Source organism: Chrysemys picta, chromosome 2 (genome assembly GCF_011386835.1).
Source record: "Chrysemys picta bellii isolate R12L10 chromosome 2, ASM1138683v2, whole genome shotgun sequence".
NCBI classification, from domain to species: Eukaryota; Metazoa; Chordata; order Testudines; family Emydidae; genus Chrysemys; species Chrysemys picta.
Window position 1 is genome coordinate 169,452,521 of NC_088792.1, and position 23,826 is coordinate 169,476,346.

At 38.8% G+C, this 23,826-nt stretch overlaps 1 protein-coding gene across 12 annotated transcripts in view; it reads left to right on the forward strand.

Annotated features, from left to right (window-relative positions):
* RELCH (RAB11 binding and LisH domain, coiled-coil and HEAT repeat containing) overlaps positions 1 to 23,826 on the forward strand; it is a 116,549-nt gene that overhangs the window by 46,257 nt on the left and 46,466 nt on the right. For 9 of the 12 annotated variants that reach the window (XR_010598688.1, XR_010598687.1, XR_010598689.1 and 6 more), the window contains 6 exons: positions 7,530 to 7,642; positions 12,599 to 12,689; positions 15,868 to 15,939; positions 20,776 to 20,916; positions 21,772 to 21,936; positions 22,711 to 22,858. Coding sequence is in view for 8 of the 12 variants with exons in the window: in XM_005300945.4 (XP_005301002.1) it covers positions 7,530 to 7,642; positions 12,599 to 12,689; positions 15,868 to 15,939; positions 20,776 to 20,916; positions 21,772 to 21,936; positions 22,711 to 22,858 (730 nt within the window). In the remaining 4 variants the exon portion in view is untranslated. Of the gene's footprint in view, positions 1 to 4,698; positions 4,831 to 7,529; positions 7,643 to 12,598; positions 12,690 to 15,867; positions 15,940 to 20,775; positions 20,917 to 21,771; positions 21,937 to 22,710; positions 22,859 to 23,826 lie in introns of those variants that run through there. The other 3 variants (XM_024107318.2, XM_042860605.1, XM_024107316.3) reach the window with 3 other exon arrangements.

Genomic DNA, 23,826 nt, shown 5'->3' on the forward strand with positions numbered 1-23,826 from the left:
GCAATCATATTCTTACTTTTGTGCATGCATCTCTGCTCCTAGAGAATGGTTTTACACCTCTGTCAGGTGAGTTCAGTAAAACTGCATGGTGTATCATAATATTTCCTTCTATGCTTAAGACACCCATTAGCATTCTGCAAGACTTAACTGTTACTGTAGGTCCATCTGTTTGTCACGAACTTTGATGTTTTATATTAGATAGGCCTATTATTGAGTATTCTTTTTGAAGCAGTTGGGATTCAAATCTATTGATATTACAATATGGGATTACTTTGTCTATCTCAAAAGATAGCAAGGATTGACTCAAGTTCATTTGGAATGTTAAATACTTTTAGTATAAACATTTCAATTTATTATTCAACGATTTAACTTTATGTGGAAGAAATTACTATTCAATCTTTTTCAATATTAAACGAATCTTCCATACATTGTTTGTTTTAAATCTGTAATAATCATTTAAAATTAAATGAAGATGTCATATTAATCTTGACTATAAATAGACTTGGGGTTCTACATAATCATGGATACTGTGGCAAACTCCAATAGAGTAAAGGAAGGTAGACAACCCTGATGTGGATGTTTGCATTATGACTTCATTGTAAATGTTACACATAATCACAACTACAAAAAAGTCAAGCAATAGACAGTCAGTTTGATTTTTAATACTTGGAGGTAAGGTTTGGTCTTTTTTAAAATATCTGAGGGAGAATGTTCACTATTCCAATAATGACATTCAGTTTTAGTCTTTATCTATGGGACCTACAGTATGGTAGGTTTATAGTAATGCACTTGGCTTAAACCTATAAAAGGCTTTATTGAAAAATCTTTAAATCAAGAAATTTGTACTGATCCTTGAGTGACATAAGTTTCTGTAAATTGAGTAGTTTTCTGTGGTTGATTTATAGTGCAATACCAAGATGCATGGCATCTGAAAGTTTCAGAAAAATTATCCCAGGAAAGTCTTTTTATTGAATGTTCTGTATAATGATGCTTCTGTTAAAATACCATTGCAAAATAATTCTGTGGAATGTGCCAGGATCAGTGCTTAATTTCTGATATTTGCAGTTCTGCTTGGCAGGTACTCCAGCTTCTTTTCATAGCTTGTAGCATAAGCAGTGTTATGCGTTAATATTTTTCTAACCTGTTTAGCCTATTTCCTACCTACTTTATTCTTGCAAAATCTAAAGGAATAAATGATGAAATACATTCTTGCATTAAAAAAAGTCACTTCAGAGTGCTTCTTTTCAATATGGTTGAAGACTTTACAAGAAAATTGTAACTGTATTGCATGGAGAGTTTATGCTATATATTTCATTAAAACTTTTGCTGTAATGGGTATTAAGACAATAGTTTCTTCAGTGCAGCATTCTCTGAGGTAGGATCCTGGAATCTAGAGGAAAGATGAATATAGATTAACATCAGTAGTTTTATGAATATTAATATTATAGTAGTGGCCATTAGCATTTTTAGTGTCTTATGCTTCCTGGTATCTACTGAAGGCCCAAAATATTTGGCTAGCAATAATACCACAAAATGAGATTTCTTTGACTAAATCATAGCTAGGGAACAGCGATATCTCTTTAAACACTTGAGTAAGAAAGTACTCAATGCAGATTTAGTCAAAACTCAAAATTTTTCTCATGCTTTACAAGACATAAATATAAATAGTTCCCTGTGTTGAACTGTGGCACTGATCCTGACATTGCTGTGTGTATGCTGCCCCGTTGACTGCAATGGGAGTTCTCTGAGCAGAGTGCAGACAGGAGAAAGTCCTTTGGCTGTAGCATCAGGATCTTACTGCTCTTCTTTTTAATTAAAAATGAATAAGCTGTACTTGAACCTTCATACCTTTAAATTAGCATACTGCATTGTTTTAGTAACTGTAGGTTAACGGCAAAGATTTTGGTGGTCTGTAAGTCTGTGTACATACAATTTTTACAGAATTGAGGGAGAGAGATACAGCTCATTACCTTTCAAAGATATGTCTTTGAGTCTTCTGCTTTGTTTTGTTTTTTTCCCTTATCTCTTAAAAAACAAACATTTTTAATTCAAATTACCAAACCACTGTGCCCAACTTTTTTTAAATCATTCTCTTCAAACAAGGTTCCATGTAACCTACAGAGGGCAGCAAAAACAGCTATCCAGACACTGCAATCGATGATTTATTGAATCTTCTCACATTTTCTTACAGCATGTTGCTGTCTTGTGTGAAGTTGATTTCTGCAGAATGCAACTCTGGTGTTGCTAATTATTTTCTTTTTATGAAAATGGGGAGGAAATGCAATGCTGAGATCTTACAGAACAACCAATGTAGAAGGGGTGCCAATCTTGACAATCTAGGAAAAGAACGTAAAATATACTGTATATTTAAAAAGATATTTGCATGAAGATGTAGAAGCTACTATTTACAGAGGTGTTGAGACACTTTTTCATTCTCAGCCTTTTTCAGGCACTTAATTCTGAAAACAAAATTCATATGGGCTGAAATCTTTTTATCTTCTTCAACCTAATCTGTGTGTTTTGGAAGTCTGATTAAAATATTGGAATTGTTTTAAAACTTTCAAAATGTGGTATAAAAATCTAAGAATCTAAATAAGTGGCTAGATTTTCAGAGATAATACACTAACCTGACAATCTGGCTACTTACTTGATTCATAAATATAGCTATGGGTGCCTAACTTTGGGTTCTCAAATCCGAAATTAAAATTTTGGAGTAGTTTAAATAACAAAAAATAGTCATGTTTGCATCAAATGTTTTTAAGCATGTGCCCAGATGCAGACTTAATAATACATGTATTTCCAGATACATATTGATATTTATGTAATGTATTTGAGTTTGTTTCAGTATAGTACAGGATTGTCAAACTCCCAGCCTGTAGACTGGTTCTTCTCTGCTTAATGTGCTTGCCTCCCTCATCCTCTAATATCACCCTATAAATATGAGCAAATATAACTGTCTTAGGCAGAAATAGCTTTGAGAGGTATGAAGCATCCCATTTCAATGTTATGTTACCTGTGAAACTTGATCCTTTAATGGGGTTATATTTTCTTTTTGAAATGTATATATTCATAAATAAATCTGAGCAAAGTTGAATTTTGCTCGCTTAGTTACCACAGCTGTATGCATAAACAACACACAAACAAAGGATGTAAATAAGAAGTCATAAGTATCCTATATCAGTTTTTTCCCCACGGACTCTTTAACTTATGTGCAAACCTTCTAGTGACCTCCATGACAGACTTCATGTGGATTAGTGGATAGTGTTACCAGCCCATGAGCCATAATTAGGAATGTAATTTGGTCTTCTCAGTAAAATAAATGTGACATACCTCCCCCCATGTTGAATGCATGATTAAATTGTGGCATTCATCAAAAAAAAACTACCACTAAGGTGTAGAGATACAAATATATGTGAAACACTAGCACAAGGATATCAGTAGTGTCTTATACACTGCAATTATTTCAGTTATTACAATCAAGCAGGTTTTATTTCCTCTACCCCTTTTTTAAAGGAGTTTCAGCAAAAAATTTGCATACAACATCATTTGAGAATGTAAACATACATGACTAGAGAAATCTAAAAAATATGGTTCCCATCCTATCCTGAGGTAAAAACACTAAAGACAAGGCACGTTAGTTTTACCATGAGGTAAACTAGGCAAGATCAGTCACTGGTGGGACTAAAGCATTGACATCACCTAGTTTTACTTTGTGATAAAACTAATGTGCCTTGTCTTCACTGTGTTTTTTCTTTGGAATAGCTCATGCGCATAAGTTATCCTCTGATTAAAAACATACCTTTTCTTAGCATTGAAGACCAGGCCTCTGACATGTGATGTTACATTTCCAGTTGCATTCTCATGTCACAGGTGTTGGGAGCTGGGTAGTGACAGTGTGCTCAGCAATCTAAAGGGAGAAGTTTCTCACTTCTGAAAACCACCTCTTTTGGTAGTGTTGACTGGCATCAATAAAAGTTTAATCCAGTCCTCTTTAGCTAGAGAGAGTGCAGAAAGGAGGGACTTATCAGGGTTGAACAGGGGCATTGAGGACCCCTAGTATAGAGCAGATGAAGAAAGTAGGAAAAATCTTTGAAAATCACAATCTTCTCGCATTTTATCTTCAGCACAAGTGGTATTCCTTCCTGAGGAAGGCAAAAGATTATTTTTAATAACACTGGAAGTCCCTCTCCTTGACTGTTAGGCACTATATAGTCTCCATAGTGCTAAACAACTTTCTCTAACGTTTTTTGTTGAAATTAGTAGCCTAGAAACTTGGCTGTGTGTGTTTCCTGCTTGGAAAATGTAACATTTTCTAAAACATTTACTGTGCCATTGTTGCAAATCAAAAATCTTAGATGCTTATGGTCTTTACTGAATAAATATCCATCCAAAACATAAGAGCTAGTGATAGAAAGAAGTTTCTGCCTGTAGGATAACCACTCCTGTACAACTGTTTTCTCCCTTCTTTTTTCTAATTGACTGGAAAAGGATCAGCCATTTTTCAAGACTTTGAGAGACTTGTCCTGTGCTATCCACATGCAGCAACTATTTAACTCATCGCATCCCCCACAGGAAATCACTTCTTACCTCCACTTGTACCTTTCCACTCGTCTCCCTTCCATTAATTATACAGGAAAACACAATAGGATACCACTACTCAAGAAGATTTCTCACTGTTTCTCCACTCCCCTTAATAGAAGGAAGTATAGAAGCACTGATGCAACGATGCAGAGAACGCTCGATTCTCCCATAGTATGCACGAAAGAATGTGACCAATGGACAAGGAAACACAACTAATTTCATCTGCTATAATAACCAGCTTTCTGCAAGGTAAAGAATTAGCCTTGTATCTGCCCCATGTCAATGGTTTTAGGTTCCTCATCAGTCTTCCATACAAGAGTAAGATAATATCTAGGTGTGTATTAGTGGCCTGTGATACCCATTCAATTTATAAATGATGATTTTTATCAAATTTTTCAGTTAATTTCCCCCCCCTCCTCCCCCCAATGTAGAAAGAGAGATTTTTCTCTGGGCACTTAGATCAGCCAGAAGAGTGGAAACTCCACAATTCTTCATCTCTCCAGTAAACCATCATAACAGTAAAAGATCCAGCATGCTAAAAACCCCATTCCTCCATTCTCAATAGTTTTTAAAGAAAACTAAATATTCTTCTACACAGGTCAAGGAAAGCTGAAGAATTAATGGGCAGAGTATCAAGATAACATTGGCATATGGCAGAATGCAGGAAAATGAGACCAGGATTTTTTTTAAAATATATAAAGGTCTTTCCAATACCCATTATAGGGAAATTATATCCTACATACTACAAAATCTGATCCAATTTTATTGTCCCGAAGAGATCCCAAATTGCTGTATAGTTTATTAATACAAACTAACATTTTTTTTGAAGGGGAAATATGACAGCCATCATGGTAAAATCTGTTTTTTGTAATACCGTTTTAGAATCCACTGCATCAAGATAGGAAATCAGATGCTTATTTTTCCTTTATGCAGTACAAAACAAAAATATATAACAAACTCTTAAAAAAAAAATCAGAATTTTAAATGGGGCAAAATCCCAGAGTCTTTAGTATATAAAATAAAATCTAGCATCGAGTTCTAGAAGGGAATGAATCTTCAAAGGAAGAAAGTTGCAATGTGGTATAGCACAAAAGCTAATTAAATAAAAGGTAACTTTAACAAAGTGCACGTATTTCTGTCTTGGGCTATAAAAAGTACCTGGTCACGTCATTATCTGACACATATAGTAAAGGAAATAGCAAACTGGCCAAACCTGCTCGTTATCTACCACCACTCTCTCCTTTGGATTTTGCAAGAGTAGATGAGACACTCCCATATCCCCTCCAGTCTGTATGAATAAGAACCTGTTTTACTTATAGTTCCCCAAGCTGTACCTCATTTGGAATAAATTTTACCTGCAGTACCTCAGTGATGTGTATTTAATGTCTCGTTGAAATCCTCAGGTGAAAAGCTGCAAAACATTTTTATTAAATTTGGCTCACAAATCAAACTGCAAAGATAGCTCTGCCATTGTCAGGAATTGACCAATTTGTACAACACTCACAATTTTAAAAGTAAAATCTACTGTCAGTAGAGAATTGAAAAATCAAGAAAAGTGAGCTTGTATCATTGCAATCTTATCCTTCCCATCATAGCTCTAGTGCATCAGTGTCATTTATTGAATTAGGAAAAGCTCCCATTCAAAAAGTCTGAATCAAGCAGAAACTCAAGTCTCCATGCAAAGTTACTAGAGCAGCAGTATCTTCCAATTTCTGTTCTTTATTCTTGCTTGCTCTTCATTGCTTGTTAATCTAAAAACTGCTGAATGAGCACACCAAAGGGGAAAAATGAATTACTTGCATGTTACGAGCCCTTTTCATTTCTTAATGATATTATCTCAGCAGACACTTCTTTCTCTATCTACCCTGCCATGAAGTTTCTCTCCCTAACCTTCATTTTGAATTAGGTAGCTGTTGTGCTGTTTCCAAGTGGGGGCCTAAGATGACTGAGGTCAAGGAAAGGGATTTCCAGTCCATATTTTTAAAAACTGTTTCCTCTGAGAATGAAAATCATCAGATTTTGAAGAAAGGAAAGAGGTTCCTACAACTGTGAACTGCCTTTTTTTCTTTTCATTTAAGGTTTTTCACAGTGTGTTTTTAAACAGAAGCTTGTTTCTATGGGAATTTTATTGCTCTGGGAAGATAATTCAATTTCAAATTTTTCCTTTTTATTGAAAAATCTTCTTTTTAAAAGCATACTGTACTTCATATAAATACCATAGGGGCATATCTGTGCAAATTCCTGCACCCACATATTGCTTTGACACTTTGATTCAAATGTACATACAGAATTGTGAGTGGCTAACGTGAATGGGGCACTCTTTTTCTCTTTAACTCCATGTTGACACAATTAACCTCTCAGAATGAGCTTTGTGTAAGCTTTAAAACTTTAACCAACTTTTGTTCAATTGATTAAAAGTTCCTGCAGATAATGTAAATTAAACTTTAACCATCACTATCCTAGAATTATTAATAGAGGTGAGCTGCAAATGTTAATACACCTCTACTCCGATATAATGCGACCTGATATAACACGAATTTGGATATAATGCGGTAAATCAGTGCTCTGGGGGGGGGCGGGGCTGCGCACTCTGGTGGATCAAAGCAAGTTCAATATAACACGGTTTCACCTATAACGCGGTAAGATTTTTTGGCTCCCGAGGACAGAGTTGTATCACGGTAGAGGTGTACTAATAATCTTGGTAGGGTTTTAAATTTTATGTGCTGAATTCCCCAAATCATGACAAGGAGGCATTTAGCATATAATTTTCTTAGGTCTTTTAACATTTTCAGGTCACTTTATAAGAGAGAGACTTCAATTAAAATGTCTTCTGTATTTGTTTTTCTATTGTGTGGCTAGATATCTATTCACTTTCTTTTGCCATTAATGACTATTTTCCCAAAGCATTTTACTTTGTTTGGTTTTTCCTCCACTCACAATTTTTTTAGGAATTGATCCCACTCATACTGTGTACAGCCTGCCTCCATCCTGAACCCAAAGAGAGAGATCAGCTCCTACACATACTGTTCAATTTGATCAAACGACCAGATGATGAGCAAAGGTGTGTGTGTGTGTGCGCGCGTTGGGCCGGGGCGAGGGGTACTTTTTTCTTTTGACAAAGAAGTAGGTTTAATGGAAACTGGATACTCTTAGAGGGCTATTGATTGATTTCCCCCCCCCCCCTCCCCATTCAGTTCACATTGTATTAACAAACTCATGTGGACTTCGGGACTTTCCATTTCTATGACCTGCACTTTCATGTGTAATTTATAGTTACTGAAATGTAAGAATATACTCTGCAAACTTCAGTATAATATTTCAGTTCCTTTAAGAAAAAAGGTGAACTGAAATGTTTTTTAAAATAAGCTTAAGATCATAAGTCTAATACTTGTGGAGATATATTGATATGCCAGTCTTTTAAAACTAGTTCCTTCATCGCTTACCTGTCAAGACCCCTAGGTCCTTAGTTTCTCTCCAATATTTAATGACTTCACTGACACCTAAAGTAGTGTTAGGAAAGCAGTTCCTGCTCTTCAGGGATCAGTGATGTCAGCTGTTCCAAGAAAATTTCAGAAAACTTAGGGTCTAAAGTCTGGTTTTGGCAGGTAAGACGTTTTTCACTTAATCTTGAAACTGTTTGTTTGTAGTTCTTAGCTTTATATATGTGTTGTGTTAATGATTTAGGCTCTCATATAATTTTTTTTTTTGTTTTTTGTTTTTTTTTAAACTTCAGTTCTCTATTAAGTAGTACTCAGGAAGTATTGCTTTGTGTTCCCTTTTACTCTCCTGTTAAGATTATCCTTAAGGTTGAAAGATAGTACTCTGGCTGGTATGTTTCCTTCTTTAATAGTGGAAAGATTTTTCATAAGCGTTTGTCTGGAACATTTCTCTTTTGTTTTTGAAATTGCTTCATACGTCACAGGGTCTCCGAAAGTCTGTATGTAAAGGGTGAGTCCTTGTTCCTTTTCAGGATCTTCAGGCATGTGAATCCCACCTCCAAAATGTACAGTGCTCTCAGCTAAAAAGTTTTGGATGTCCCAATACAATTTGTGTTGCTAACATTATTCTGTACTTTTTTAATATATAGAGCTGCACAATTTTGTTGTAAGATTTTAGTCATTTGTGATCCAAATATTGCAGTTTATCAAGCCGAGTTTCTGGGAGCCTCTTTACAGCTATAACCAGACATCTGATTTCCAGCTAATAAAAGTGAAGTGAACCAACAATATTTTGCTTAAACTTTCACATTCAGCCTTTTACTATAAAATATGGAGTGATATCTTAACATTTCAGGTGTCAATTTTCCAGCAGAAAATATCAGAAAAAATATTTCCACAATACCATCCAACAAAGTTCATATCTTAAAAGTAAAGTTAGTAAACATTCTAATACTCTGCTGATTAGCTGATCTCTGTATTCAAGCTTCAGTTGTCAAATTAAATCCTAAATTTTACATCCCTAGAATCCTAACACATGTATGAACCCAAATCAAAATAAGGTTCTGAGTGCAAGCAGGAAAGTGTTTTCTCTTCAACATTGACTCCACTGTCAACATTTTACCCAAATTTTATTTGTATTATGTCTAACGGTGTACAACCACTTGTCAGTAGGATCATGCAAGTGAAAATAGTCAAAACCATTCAGACATAATGATTTGAAATGGTGGTGTCAGTCTGCTCTGTTAGATATAGTGTTCATATGCTACTCAAGATCAACCACTGTATAGAGACCTAAAGTATACAATATCTCAGAAGGGTAATGGATGGACTTTCATAAGTGCCTTGGGGGGTTGGTGTATCAGTTCAGCAGGTTTACTTCCATTTTTTATTTAGATAAAAAGAGAAGGTGAAATGTGACCTTGACATGCTATAGTGTGATCCCATTTATCATTGAACTGTTAATAGCTAGTTGAACATTGGTGAATTATACTTATTACATACTAACTATATAGTGTAACTGACAGAGGCTTTCATTACGTATGCTTGACTGTGTACACACTATCCATGGGTAATAAGCACATTAGCCCATAGACATGTTGCCACCACATTGTATGTATTCATCATACATGCATGCATACATACATACATGGAAACGCTTGTTTTAGTTTATTCTTAAGAGCAGTGAGGCTGTATATACAAGAGTGTATAGGTTTTACCAAATATTTATTAAATATCTGTATGGAAACTATTTCAAACTTCCATTTCTTGACAATTTTAAAGTTGCTTTTGGGTGCCTTTCATATTGACTTCAAAGACAGTTTCAGGAAACTCCTATTTACATATTCCCTTTTGAAGTGTGTATTAAAACTCAGTTTCCAACCTCATAAGACACTTTTGGATCCTGAGCTAACTTGGTTGCAAGGTTAGGAGGGCACAGAATTGGTTTCAGGTGAACAGCTGAGTTAAAAACATAAAATATCCCTTCCTAGTATTGACACACTTCCAGCACAAAGTCCAGACCTGCTGTATTCAAGTTCTATCACAACTGCATATTCTGATACTGCAGTGAAACTTTTCATCCGTATACTCTCTTTATGTTGAGGTGCAGCTGTGCGGTTCAAGCTGAAAGAAGAACCAACGGAAGTCACTTGCAAGCTGCCTTACTATTTTGTCATATCTCACAGTCTTAAGATTCTTTGGGGAAGATCATTACTGCATCTCTCCTAGAGATCAGTTTTGACTAGCTTGATTCTTCTTTAATAATTCCCTTTCCTTTTATCCCCTTCCTTAACTTTGAAGGTCTATTGTATGTAGTAGAAACTAAAGAAGAAAACCAGTTCACTCTGGCAGTAGGTTTTTCCCACCATTCCTTACTTTCCTTAATACGTAACATTCCCTTCGTGAAATCATTCTGATATGGATGTATCTCTCCTTTTTGGAGGACTGGGTGATGGATTAATATGTAGGTGAGAAATAACCAGCAGAACCCCTGCCTTTCAACCTTAAGGACATATTGTGAACTGCATCAAGAATGTGTAGGCATGACAATAATTAACATCATAAATTGATGCATTCTTGATTGTTTCAGTAAATGTGTAAATTCACAAGGAGAATGGTAAACTTACTGAAGGGATGGTATTATATTCTATGCTAAGGTGTTAAAATGTACAGATTTATTTTGGCTGCTGACATGGTTAGTAGAATGTAACATTCTATGAAGAGCAGCTATGAATGTAATCAGTATATTACTTACAAAATTAATACAACCCCAATCTTATCAACTCATGCAAAAATAGGCAAAATTGTAGCAAGATAGGTGTCTAATTAAGTAGAAGTTGGAATGTCACAAGTGCTAGCTAAGGAGAATCCACAGGTGCTTGTGACTTGAACCTCTTGTTTCTTCTGTATTCAGATGTCAAAAATACTTCCTTACTGATCTCGCACCATTGTTCTGTCTCTTGAGTCTCTGTCCACACCTCCTCTTTAAAGGGTTAGGCAGCACATACACACACTGCATAGATTCTGGTTCTATATGTACATCATTAGAAAAGGAGAAGATTCTTGAAACCACAGTTAAACTTGAACTCAAATACTGGAAAATATTGCATTGAGGCTCTGGTATCCCCAAGTGGTTTTTGAAGAATTTTCCTATCCTCCTACTTGCATGGTGCATCATGAGCTAGCTTTACATTTTAAAATTGATTTTTCTGGATGTAGGTGTAGCCATTCAACTGGTAATCAAGAGCCATAGGAAGGAGGTAAAACTTAATCAAACCTTTTGCAGTAAAAACTTGAAATATATAACATTCTTGCAGCTCTGGGGAGGAATAGTTTTTTGCTTTTGTAAACTGGGTGTATGGATAGAGCTCCCTGAAGAAATTCAGATTTCTGCTCTTGAAGTTTTTAAACTGAAGTGATTGCATAGTCTGTTCAAGTTCTCTAATGAGTCATAGTTTTGTCAACCTTTTACAAACTTGAGTACTTCTGAAGATTTCAGATACCTTTCTGACTGAGTAATAGGATCATTCTTTTAAAAGCCCATGTGACCAATTTTGTGTCAAAAGCAGTAGATTAAATATAAACTTCCTAGTAACTTTAGATTTACTTTATATGAGCTGACCATTTTCAGAAAACACTAACAAATACTTCTGTTACGAATAGCTTTTCCATGTCCGCCTTAATCCATAGTCTGACATATTATACCATCACAACAGTAAAATATTAACATTCTCTTTCAAAGTTAGACAAAACAATTATTTTGCAAATGTTTGTTCTTGAAACATAGAATTCCAGACTTCCAAGTTATAATTACTCTTACCAGCCTACTGACAAGAATTGAGTCCACATATTGTGAACCAGAATTTTATCCGCCTAAAAATAGTGTGTATATGTATATATCATGAAGCCACTTCTCAAGGAAAATTCAGTTACTGCTATTAACAAGGTTCGTCAAGCATTTAAGGCGCAAAATGTTATGTAGTAGTGCACTTACTTTACTAATGCATTGATATTCTAACCATATTAGAAAACTAACACATAGTAAGGGGGCTTAATTATTGATAATGTATATCTGAGAATAGGTATCATCTAAATCATAGATTCTCAGCAGTTTTCTTTCTGAGGCCCCCCTCAACATGCTATAAAAATTCCATGGCGCACGTGTGCCACAACAACTGTTATTTTTCTGCATATAAAAGCCAGGGTCAGCATTAGGGGGTAGCAAACAGGGCAATTGCCTGGAGCCCACACCACAGGGGGGCCCAATGAAGCTACATTACTCAGACTTTGATTCAACCCAGGATGACAGGGGTCAGGGTTCTGGGCTTCAGACCCATGCAGTGGGGCTTCAACTTTCTGCTCTGGGCCCCAGAGAATCTAATGCTTGCCCTGCTTGGTGGACCCCCTAAAGCTTGCTCACGGGGCCCCAGACCTCTGGTTGAGGACCACTGCTCTAAATAATCCTTTAAGCCTAGTGTATCTGCTGTTCCTAAAAAGAAGATATAAAATGGAGGCATAAAATATTTATTCTAGGAAAACATTTACAGTGTAAACAAGTTTAAGATTTTGATGTTTTTCAGACAGATGATATTGACTGGTTGTGTGGCATTTGCTCGACATGTTGGACCAACACGTGTAGAAGCTGAGCTCTTACCACAGTGTTGGGAACAGGTAACTACTGTTGTAAGCATGAAATATTCAAATTTTCTGCAGTTTACTAAGGATTTGTTTTAAACCTGCTTATTATGCAGATTTAAAACAAACAAGGAAGTATTTCTTCACCCAATGCACAGTCATCCTGTGAAACTCATTGTCAGGGGATGTTGTGAAGGCCAAAAATATAACAGGGTTCAAAAAAGAATTGGATATGTTCCTGGAGGATAGGTCCATCAGTGATTGTTAGCCAAGATGGTCAGGGAAGCAGCCCCATTCTCTGAGTATCCCTAAACATCCGACTGCTACATGCTGGGACTAGACAAGAGGGGATAGATTACTTGATAATTGCCCTGTTCTGTTCATTCCCTCTGAAGCACCTGGCACTGGTCACTGTTGGAAAACAGAACGCTAGCCTAAATGGGCCATTGTACTCACCCAGTATGGCCCATTTTTATGTTCTGAAAATATTTTTGATGTATGGAGACACTTCCATCTTATTTGATAACATATTTTTGTGCAGCATTGATAGTGCAAGAGCCAAGAAAAAGGAAGCCAGTCAGAGAATTGGGGAGGGGGGGGTCTAGTCATCTGTAATATACTACAAAAAAATAACTTATTAAAATGCAAATTATGCTTTGTAGAACAGGCATTACAGGGAATCGGAACTTTCATTTCAAGTATGTAAATTATCATTTCCAATATATGATTCTCTAAATCCCATACCTTAAATATTAATTGGAAGAATATGTCAATCAATTTTCGTCAATGATGTGTCATCTGATACTCCGAGTGTGTTCATTATAATTAAAAATCTCTAATTTTTAAGAGCCTAACACTCTAGGATTGCAACAGAACAATTTTAGTATTAAAGTAGATATGAAGCTGGGCAAAAAAGCTTTTAATGGGAAGTAATGAGATGTATTGTTCTTCAGGTATGTTGGTGTAGGTCCCACAGTAGGTGCAGATGTGCCTTGTGAACCCAAGCTTTAATTTTTTGAATAGCAGTGTCTGAGGACCGCACATACACCCTGTGATTCCTTGTGCTCCTGCATGAAGGCATAAAAGATGGCATGGCTCAGTTCCCTCTTACCACTATGGCAGGAAGATGGAATCCAGCAAGTGCCTGACCCTCTGACTCTCTTCAGAGACTCTTAAACTAGTTCTTTTCCAATCTATTGGATGACAAAAATCTTAGTTTCAGTCTGTTGATTCTGCTGTACATCTTCCTGTACAGCGGCGTGAGGCACTTCGTGCCAGGCACCATCTAACATGGCAGAATACATGAAGCCTCAGGTTTCAAATCCTGTTCATCCTGCAACAGACTGTTCCTAGTCAAAGATGTCAAAGATAGTGACTCTCCTGCCTCTGAGAGAGCAGCATCTTGGACATGTGCTCTATATGTAAGTTCTTCTCTGTCAGGACCTGCGAGTCGGTGACTCTCTGCTCAAGCTACATCTGTTTGAAAAAGTCCATGCAGGTCACTTTGGAGTGACAGTTACGACCAGAGCAAGGCCAGATAAACCACCATTGGCTAGCATTTCCTGGAGCACACATCATGGGGTGGGTTCAGGCAGTGGAAGGGAAGGCCCAGAGGGCACTGGCAGAGTTGGCAGACACTGCCTCAGTGTTGACTGTCCAAGTACAGGCTACTCTAGCTCCTATACTAACTGCCTCAAAACGAGCACCTCAGTCGTTAAACTTGGTACCTACACCTGCTCCTAAATGGGACACCAACTCAGTCAGACCAAGCTAAACGACTCCAAGACCAAAGGGAAATCCCAGAAGGAGAACACGAGATATCACTCCCAACAAGGGCAAAGCCCCAGGCAGTCAGTCAGGGCAAGAGACCCAGCACCAATTCCGGTATTGATTCCCATGACTGAGCTGAGCAAGGACCTGGGATATGCAATAGAGGTGTCTGTATCGTCTCCAGAGATGTTCCTGGTATGCTACCTTTTAAAGAAGGGATACTACTCTTTGCCATTGCTAAGTAATTCCTTGTTTCCAACATCAAGCAAAATCACTCTCCCTTGCCATCAGAGAATGATGCAAAGAAGGGTATTAAGGAGCCCCATTCAGAGTGCCTGTTCAGGAGTGGTACTTGGCTAACCAATCTCACTATGCCAATACACTTATAGCATGTTACATAGATCCCAATGGTCTTATTGGAGACTGTCCACCTATATGTCAGAGCAGATTAGCCTCCCCCATTTCTGGGAAAAGGAAGAGATCATGCACTCTAGTGGCACCACACACCAAAATCAGACATGGATCCAGACCCATTGGAAAAGGAGATGATAGAGGGACAGTGACACCCCTCGTCATCTCCCAACGAATCCTCTTCACTGGATGCAGTAGTAGCACCAGCAGCAACAGAGGACTTCAAAGACTTCCAGGACCTCCTGTCTCAAATTGCGGAGACGCTGGACATTCAGACTACATTCATGCAAGAAAAGTCTCACAAGCTCTTTGGTATCCTGAGCGTGCTGACACAAGCCAGGATCAACAGAACTAACCCATTCATATTGTTACCCTGTCTCTTTCTAGCCATAGGTAGGCACTCTAAAGATCAAGCTCTCTCTTCACCAAAAAATAAATTATATATATTTTTTATGTTACCAGCTGACTGGTGTACTTTTCCCAACAAACTTCCATGCCCACTGCACCAGAGTGCAAGCAAGATTCTCCACCAGCTTCAGAAATCTGTAAGGTGATAGTGTGGATTAATCCGCTGACCCTTATCAGGGGGGAGGGATAGCTCAGTGGGGGGAGGGATAGCTCAGTGGTTTGAGCATTGGCCTGCTAAACCCAGGGTTGTGAGTTCAGTCCTCAAGAGGGCCACTTGGAGATCTGGGGCAAAATCAGTACTTGGTCCTTCTAGTGAAGGCAGGGAGCTGGACTTGATGACCTTTCAAGGTCCCTTCCAGTTCTAGGAGATGGGATATCTCCACTAAGTCTTGGACTTAGCTGATTTAGCAGCTATCAGGTTTGAGAGAGAGGTACTACAATCATTGTTTGGCTGATACTGCTGATATTCTTCATTCCCCGGCCCCGTTGGACACTGCTATTCAAAAACATCTGATATTGCATGCCTGAGGCTCATGTGTGCTTATAGTGGGGGATCCACACTGACAACAGCTTAAAGAACCACAGTTACTGTAGAATAAGTAAACATTCTATTTCTCTTCACCAGATCAATCACAAATACCCAGAGAGACGATTACTAGTGGCAGAGTCCTGTGGCGCTCTAGCACCTTATCTTCCTGTAAGTATTTGTATTTACTGCTAATACTTTGTTTGTTAGAAAGTAAGAGGAAAATATATAGCAGGGGTGGCCAAACAATCTTCAGAAGTTTGAGAGATGGGGCGAGCTTGCCAGTGTTTGCGGCTTCAGTCCCACTTCTGCTGAACCCTGAGACTCTTCTACCCCTGGAACAGAAGCCCCTAGACCCACCACCCCACTGCAGGGCAGGAGTCCTGACTTCCCCTCCCCCCAGTCTGATAGGCAGAGAATGGAAGGAGGGGGTGCGCCACGAGCCTCACTTTAACTGTAAAAGAGCCGCATGTGGCTCACGAGCCATGGTTTGTCCACCCCTGAACAAGTGGCTTTGACGGTTACCCTATCACTTACCACTTTTATATTCAAAGGGGAAAAATATCTTGAGAGATGATGTGTGCAGATGCATAGATGGTGGTAGTAACATGTATTCTTCTTTGACTATAGAAGTGCTCCATTATAGGTGCTCCACGTCAGGTGTGCTCACACCATTTGCACCTTTAATTGGAAACTTTTGGTGGCAGAGCCCATTTGGCCCATGCCTAAGCCCTACGCTTTCTTGGCCCTGCTCTGAGGCTCTATGGGGCTGCATGGGCAAATCACCCACGTTTCCTTCTCAGCTGCCTTGGCCTGAGACAGTGTTAGTGTGCCTTACTATCTTTCTTTATTATTTATTTTATTTTAAGAAGTGGTTTAGGGGGAGTTTCTTTTGTTCCCATTCCCCTTTTGGATGGGACCTTATCCTATCTAGATAACCATTGCCAGGCTCTCTGAGCTTCAAATGGCATGTCTCTTGCTGGGAGGCCGTCTGGGTCAGTGACATGCATTCCCATTGTATTCGCTGTTTGAGAAAGTCTTGTATCCCACAAAAGTGCTCCATTTGCTCCGCTTTTAAAGGCAGGGCAAGGTAGAATCAGTGATAAAATCAAGACTCTTAACGATGGAGCGTTTCCTCCAGCTGGCCTCAGCTCCAGACCAGGAGACACTTCCCCGCCCCCTCGGGCATCAGTCTGAGTGAACACAATGCCCCCTCAACTTCGGTACGTTCACTTAGGTCTACCTGAGGTAAATCCATGAAGACCCATAGAAAGAGGAGCCAAGAACAAAAGAAAACCCACCTTGGTCCTCACAAAGTAAGACTGCCACAGAAACCTCTTGCCCACTCTGGGTACAGCTGAGGAACCAGATGCTGTTGGTACCAACATCCTGTCCGGAGTTTCAGGCTCCTCTGAGAATAAGGGCAACAAGCATGCCTCGGTACCAAAACCTTTGACATCACAGAAGCAGAACACGGCAACAAGAGAAGAATCTAAGCATTCCAGTTCTAAGAGAACAGTGCCCATAACTCCTTCAGTATTGTGTGTATCAAAATTGACCCCCTAAAACTGCATTGGTACCAAGAAGATGCTACACTTCTCATACAGTCTCGGTGCCTCTCTAGGCATCCTCATCTGTACCGACTAATTTGGCTAGAAGGGACTTTCCAGATCAACTTATACGCTCGGTACTGATAGTGGCACAGGGCCCCATTCTCCAAGCCCACCTGGTACCACAGGAGTTCAAATTCTCTAGAGTTTGTTTTGGAGGAATTGGAGTCTCCCTTGTTAATGGGTTACAAAAGATTGTCAGTACCGAGATAGCCATAGTCTCCAAGATAGACCTTTCCCCACTACTGCTTGATTCTCCGACACCTTCAGTAAGTGCTGGGACTCCCTACCTTAATGAGGAGGAATTATCCTCCAATTCAAATATCTCAGTCCAAGATTCCCCTACTCTTCAGATAAGGGAACTCATTCCTGACACTTTTGAGAAGAGTGAGAAGTTACATCAAAGACAGACCTGTGTTCCCACAGCCTGGTTTGAGACCAGTGAAGCCACCCGATGCCTTTTGCACCCTCCAGTGGTGATACTGTGATCCTTGGACTGCATATTAACAGCAGTTTTCTCTTGCCCCTAGTCTTTCTCATGGGGACAACCAGGGCAGATGCTCCCCTGCTCCAAATGTCCCTCCTCCACTACCTCAGGCACAAGAGTCCTTTCAGGAGCTGGAGGCCTGGGCAGATAGAGGCCAGTCCTCAAATATTTCTTCTTCTTCCCAAGATTATGTGGTTATTCCTCCCCCACCCGTCTATGGTTGATGACTTCAGACACTTCCAGGAGTTAATGAACCGCTCTACAGATCCTCTTTTGGAAGAGGTCTGGGAATCGCAGCATAAGTGCCTGGATACTCTTCAACTGACTCCCTCTACCAGAGTTGCCCTGCCTATTAACAAGCCCCTTTTGGATCCTGCCAAATCCATCTGGCAGACCCCTGCGACGATACAACCAGTATGCAAATGGGTAATAGGAAATGTTATGCTCTGGCTAAAGACTCGAATTTTTGTTCACCCATCTAGCACTGAACTTTGTGGTTGTGCAGGCACTGAATAGGCATGGTAGACAACACCATGGAAAGGCCATACCATATAATAAAGACCAAAAACATCTTTATCTATTTGGCAGAAAAACATACTCATCTGCGACTCTTCAATTTAGGATCGCCAACTATCAAGCTATCATGACTAAGTACAGTCATGCAAATTATGCCAAATTCACCACCTTTATTGATCATCTGCTGGCTGATTAGCATGAGCAGTTTCAGGCTCTAATTAACAAGGTTCAGCTGTTAGCTAGAACAGAGGTTCTCAAACTGTGGTCTGCAGACCACCAGTGGTCCGCCAGCTCCTTTCAGGTGGGCTGCGGATAGTTCCCTCTAAGGTGCATGCCTGGGCGGCCACACACAAGACAATGAAGGCCCACCCACCCAATTAGTGGAGCCTCACAGGCATGGCGCCATTAATTAGGTGCCTGGACCCTGGAACAGATGCACTTGTAAGGTGAGATGGTGGCCTTGGGGGAATAGGGGGTAGGTGGGAGGGGGGGCAGTGGGGTGAGAATAGGGGAGAATTTTGGACGTGCAAGGCTGCGGCGGCCAGAGAAAGAGGCAACTTTCCCCAGCTGCAGGACTGCAGCTGCTGGGGAGAGATGGCCCTCCTTCCTAGCCCCAGCTTGGGGGCTGCCACGGTGGGAGGGAGAGACCCCGCTTCTCCCCAGCCCCAGTTTGGGGGCTGTCACGGCAGAGGAGAGAGAGCACATCCATTTCAATAGTAAGGTAAGACTACTGATATTAAAATGAGTTGTGTGCTTTTATTTGTAGAACAAAAAAAATCTATTGTTACTTTTTTATATAGTGCTTTTATCCAAAGCGCTTTACGATAGTTAGCGAACGGTACAAACAGAATTTGGAAAGATCATTAAGTGGTCCACCAAGACCCTCAGCAATTTTCAAGTGGTCCGCGAAAAAAGAAGTTTGAGAACCACTGCGCTAGAGCATTGAATCCAACGAGACCTGTAACAGCCAACACTATTGCTTGATCCATCTCTACAGTATTGGTCATGCGAAGGGCATTCTGACTCCAGCTGTCTGGATTCCCAAGGCAGGTCCAAAACACAGTTGAGGATCTTCCCCATTTGATGGGCTAAAGCTGTTTGCTGAATCCATTGATGAGTCCTTGCATACTCTTAAAGATTCCAGAGTCACATTAAGATCCCTTCGAATTTACACACCTACAAACAGTGTATCCCAAACAATAGAGATCCTGTCCCACTTCATTCTCAGAATTCCAGAGATGTTTTGAACTGCCCAGGAAGAAATCAAGGTTCCAGAGAAAGAGACCACCTGCTTCCTCTGCAGCTGCTACTAAGCATTTATCATTTAAGCATCAGTTTTGATGTGCTGGTCGTGGGTCCGGAACACCACAAAACCAAACTGCATCTACACCATTCTGTGTACCTTCTGCCATTTGGAAACACACTCTTCTATTTTCTGTCCACATGGGGGAGAATAGCATGTGACAAATGGGGCTGGAGGTTGAGTTCAGGGTATGCAATCCATTTTACCTCCCTCTCCATACCTACCCTGACAAATACATTAAAATAACCAAAATTCTCACGGTCTTCAGGACAAAATGCAAAACCCATCTCTATGATTTACTTTCAGTGGGACATAAGCAAATGTTTAAGTGCTTTCCTAAATATAGTCTCTTTTCTGAATCAAGACCTATATGAATTGATTCTGAAAAAAGAATTCCACCATTAGAGGAGTAGTGATATCAGTCTTACAACTGTAACTTATTTTTTGTAAGTGGCTTAGATACCACGATGATCATGGTAGAAATATCAAAGTAAGTGTTCTTATTCGGTGTAAAGAGAAGAACTATTCTATCTCAGATGCTACTACATGTTAATTGTTGGCAAATACTTTTTTAATGTTCACCAATGTTTTAGGTTAAAATCTAAGGGTTTTTTAATCTGACATCCAACTGCTTGGCTAAACCATGTTATAGCACAATTTAGATGCTGAACTTTTTTTGTAGCCCAAATTGCTATAATCAGACCAATATGGTAAAGGCTAAGAGTTAACAACATTTAATAAAGTTGTATCGCATTCCAGGATATGATTTATATTATTTCTAGATGTGTCTTCCAAAAAGTCAGCAAGAAGTTATTACATGCTTTCCATGTCTTCACAATATATGATTCTAGTGGGTAGTTAGAGGACTTGGGTCCTATGCTTAGATTCACAGTAGACTTTATAGTGGGACTTGTGGAAGTCGCTGGTGCTCTATCTCTGCAGCATCCTCACCAGTAGAAATGATGATAATACTTAACTTAATCACGAGCGTATTGTGAGAATAAATTTCATTGTTTGGAAGTTACTATATAGGTGCAGAGTATTTACTCAATTTACATATTTAACAGATATATCTTTCTCTTTATATTTAGAAAGAGATTCGTAGTTCATTGGTGCTTTCCATGCTGCAACAGATGCTAATGGAAGATAAGGCAGATCTGGTACGAGAAGCTGTGATCAAAAGCCTGGGTATCATCATGGGATACATAGATGATCCAGACAAATACCAACAGGTATCATTCAGGGCTAAAGTCCATATGTATATAATACCTGTTACGATGTATCCATGCTTCAGACACTTTTGAATATAGTATTTTTCATGTAAATTACTCACAATTTTAGTCACTGTGACCGAAAAAGGAGGAAAAGTTACATTTCCAGCTATCTGTAGTACCTCAGGGATGAGCTTCATATAGGGTACTTTCATCAACTTGTCCTTCTGTTTTTCACATCGAAGAGTAGTTACACCTCAGCCCCAATACTTATCTGCATAAACCTGTAGGAACAGTGCCTAAGCATGATATGTTAAGGCTCTAATACAACTTTTTAATCACTTGCAGATATAATCCCTTTTTGTGGCATCATAATTTACCTAGGGAAGTTTCTAAATGAAACAGAAAATATATAGCACAGCGTGTACAGAAAATATATAGTGTAGTATTTATATTATATAATAGCAGCAGAATATTTTCAGAATAGAATGTTTTCCAGTTGTATTTTTTTAAGCAGGTGTTTAAAGTCTGTTTGTATCCATCTTCTTATGCAGATGTCTTTTCAACTAGCTAACGTCACCCCTGTCAATGTTTGGGAATTTAGCTTATACTCTTTTTTAAAGAGTAAACTGAAGAAGGGAAGAAAATTACTTGTTTGAGGGTCACTGATCTGTATCAGTTTTGTAGGTCATCCATATACTACAGTGACAAGTACTTTTTATATCAGTTTAATAACTCTAAAATAACAGATAGTAATCTAACCCTTCTAAATGCACATTTCCTCACTGCTTGAGATATAGTCTGTTTTGTAATCTTCATTTGGAAAAATGATATATACACAACATTCCTAATATGTGCTTTACTGTGTTCTGCCAGGGTTTTGAACTGCTGCTTTCAGCTTTGGGAGATCCCTCAGAACGAGTAGTTAGTGCAACACATCAGGTATTTTTACCCGCCTATGCTGCCTGGACTACAGAACTGGGAAATTTACAGTCGCATCTTATACCTACACTGCTTAATAAGATTGAAAAGTTACTCAGGGTAGGTGTTCAGTTCATACATCTCTAATTAGATTTCTTTCTATGTATCTCTATCTGATATGCACACTTAATTTTCATATCACTTAAAAAAATACCAGTTCCTACAGCGGTTGTGGGGAGAATTCTTCAGGAGATTTTTATGTTGGGATTCCATAGCTTTCGCTCTTAAGAAAAGATAATTGGATTATGTTTCAGGCCTTGCAGTCAACATGCCTAAATTTAATGGAAATGGTAGGAAACAAACATTTAAATGGACTGAAGTAATCAAAATCGATAGTACTAAAATAAAATGAAAACATTATCAAGAAATAAATAGCAAGATAGAAAGGCCTCGTTCTTATCTCAAAAGTGCAGATCATGTATTTTAGAATTCTCAACTAATGGGTGGGCTTGTGATTTCATGTCCAGCACCTGTAAGAAAGTTGCATTCTTGAACTATTAATCTAGATCCTTCAGAATATAAGAATGATCATAGAACCTAACCACTTTCAGAACTAAATACAAAACATATTTATTTTTATTTGTCTCCTGTTTTTTCGAACACATAAAGAAGTAGACGCGCGCGCACACACACACACATTGTGAAGTAATTAATCTTGCTCTTGCAGGTATGGAAGGAGTGTACAAGGAGTGTTTCTGTTGAACTTTCTTGAGAGAGACTGAAATACTGTGGTGATAGAGAATAGATAATTGCCATTATCTAATTGACATTTAATTGACATTAAACCAACAAAAAATATGAAAACGCTTAAAAGACCTTATACTTATCTTTCAGGAAGGAGAGCATGGGCTGGATGAACATAAGCTACACATGTATCTTTCTGCTTTGCAGTCCTTGATTCCTTCACTGTTTTCACTGGTACTACAGAATGCACCTTTCACAAGCAAAGCTAAGCTCCAGGGTGAAGTGCCACCGATAGAAGGTATCTAATTCATTAAATACTATGAAAACTTTCTCTAGAATCCAAGCAAAGGTTAAACTGATAAATCTAACATCAATCAATATTAAATACACAGAAAAAAAGCTAGAAACTCTAGAGGGTCAGGTGAAACTATTTTACTTGAAATATATAAGTCTGTAGGGTTTTTATGTAGACATAAACTGTGGAAATTGTAATGTAAACTTTGTAGCTTTATATAACCTCGCTATATGTTTAGCATTGTGATTTTAGGTTTCCAAACCCAGAAACCTTTTTTAATCTCCAACTTTTTCATGTGGTGTTACTGCAAATCTATTTTAGTAGTACATCTCTGGAGTTGTCTGAATTTCCCTTAATGTAACCAAGCCAATTGAGAGACTTATTTGCTCCCAGTACTAGCTTGTGAAGCTTTGTCACAGCCTTTTTCTCTTTGTTCCCCTCTCTCTCTTTGGTGAAACTACATCTTTTTTTTTTCTCATTTTACTTTAGAGTTCAGATCTAGTAGCAGCAGTAAGCTAATATGTTCAAAGAAACAGGAAAATCTTAATGAACTACAGAGAGTGTCAATAAAATGAGAGTCCAAAAGGGTAGCCATTTGTCTAATAACAAAATATTTCAGGGAGATTGTAATGGGGGGTAGGAGGTGCTTGCTGTTGAGCTGTACAGTTTAGAGCTAAGCCAGCCCTGATTACAAGATGCGTCTCATGTCAGTTAGGTGATTCTAACTTAAAAGGCAGCAAGAAGCTGCAGGGAACGGGTGTGGTTGAGAGTATCAGAGACTGCCAGAGGCACGAAGCCTGGAGGATGCTCAAGAAGCAGAAGCCTGAGAATCTATAGCTGGCTTGAAGAAGCAGCTGCAGGGAGCAAGATGGGCTTCTGCAGAGATAATGAATTATGACCCAGATAAGGAGCAGAGGGCTGGGAATCCCCCACCCCCAACTATGGGGAGTGAGACACTGGACTGGGGTTGA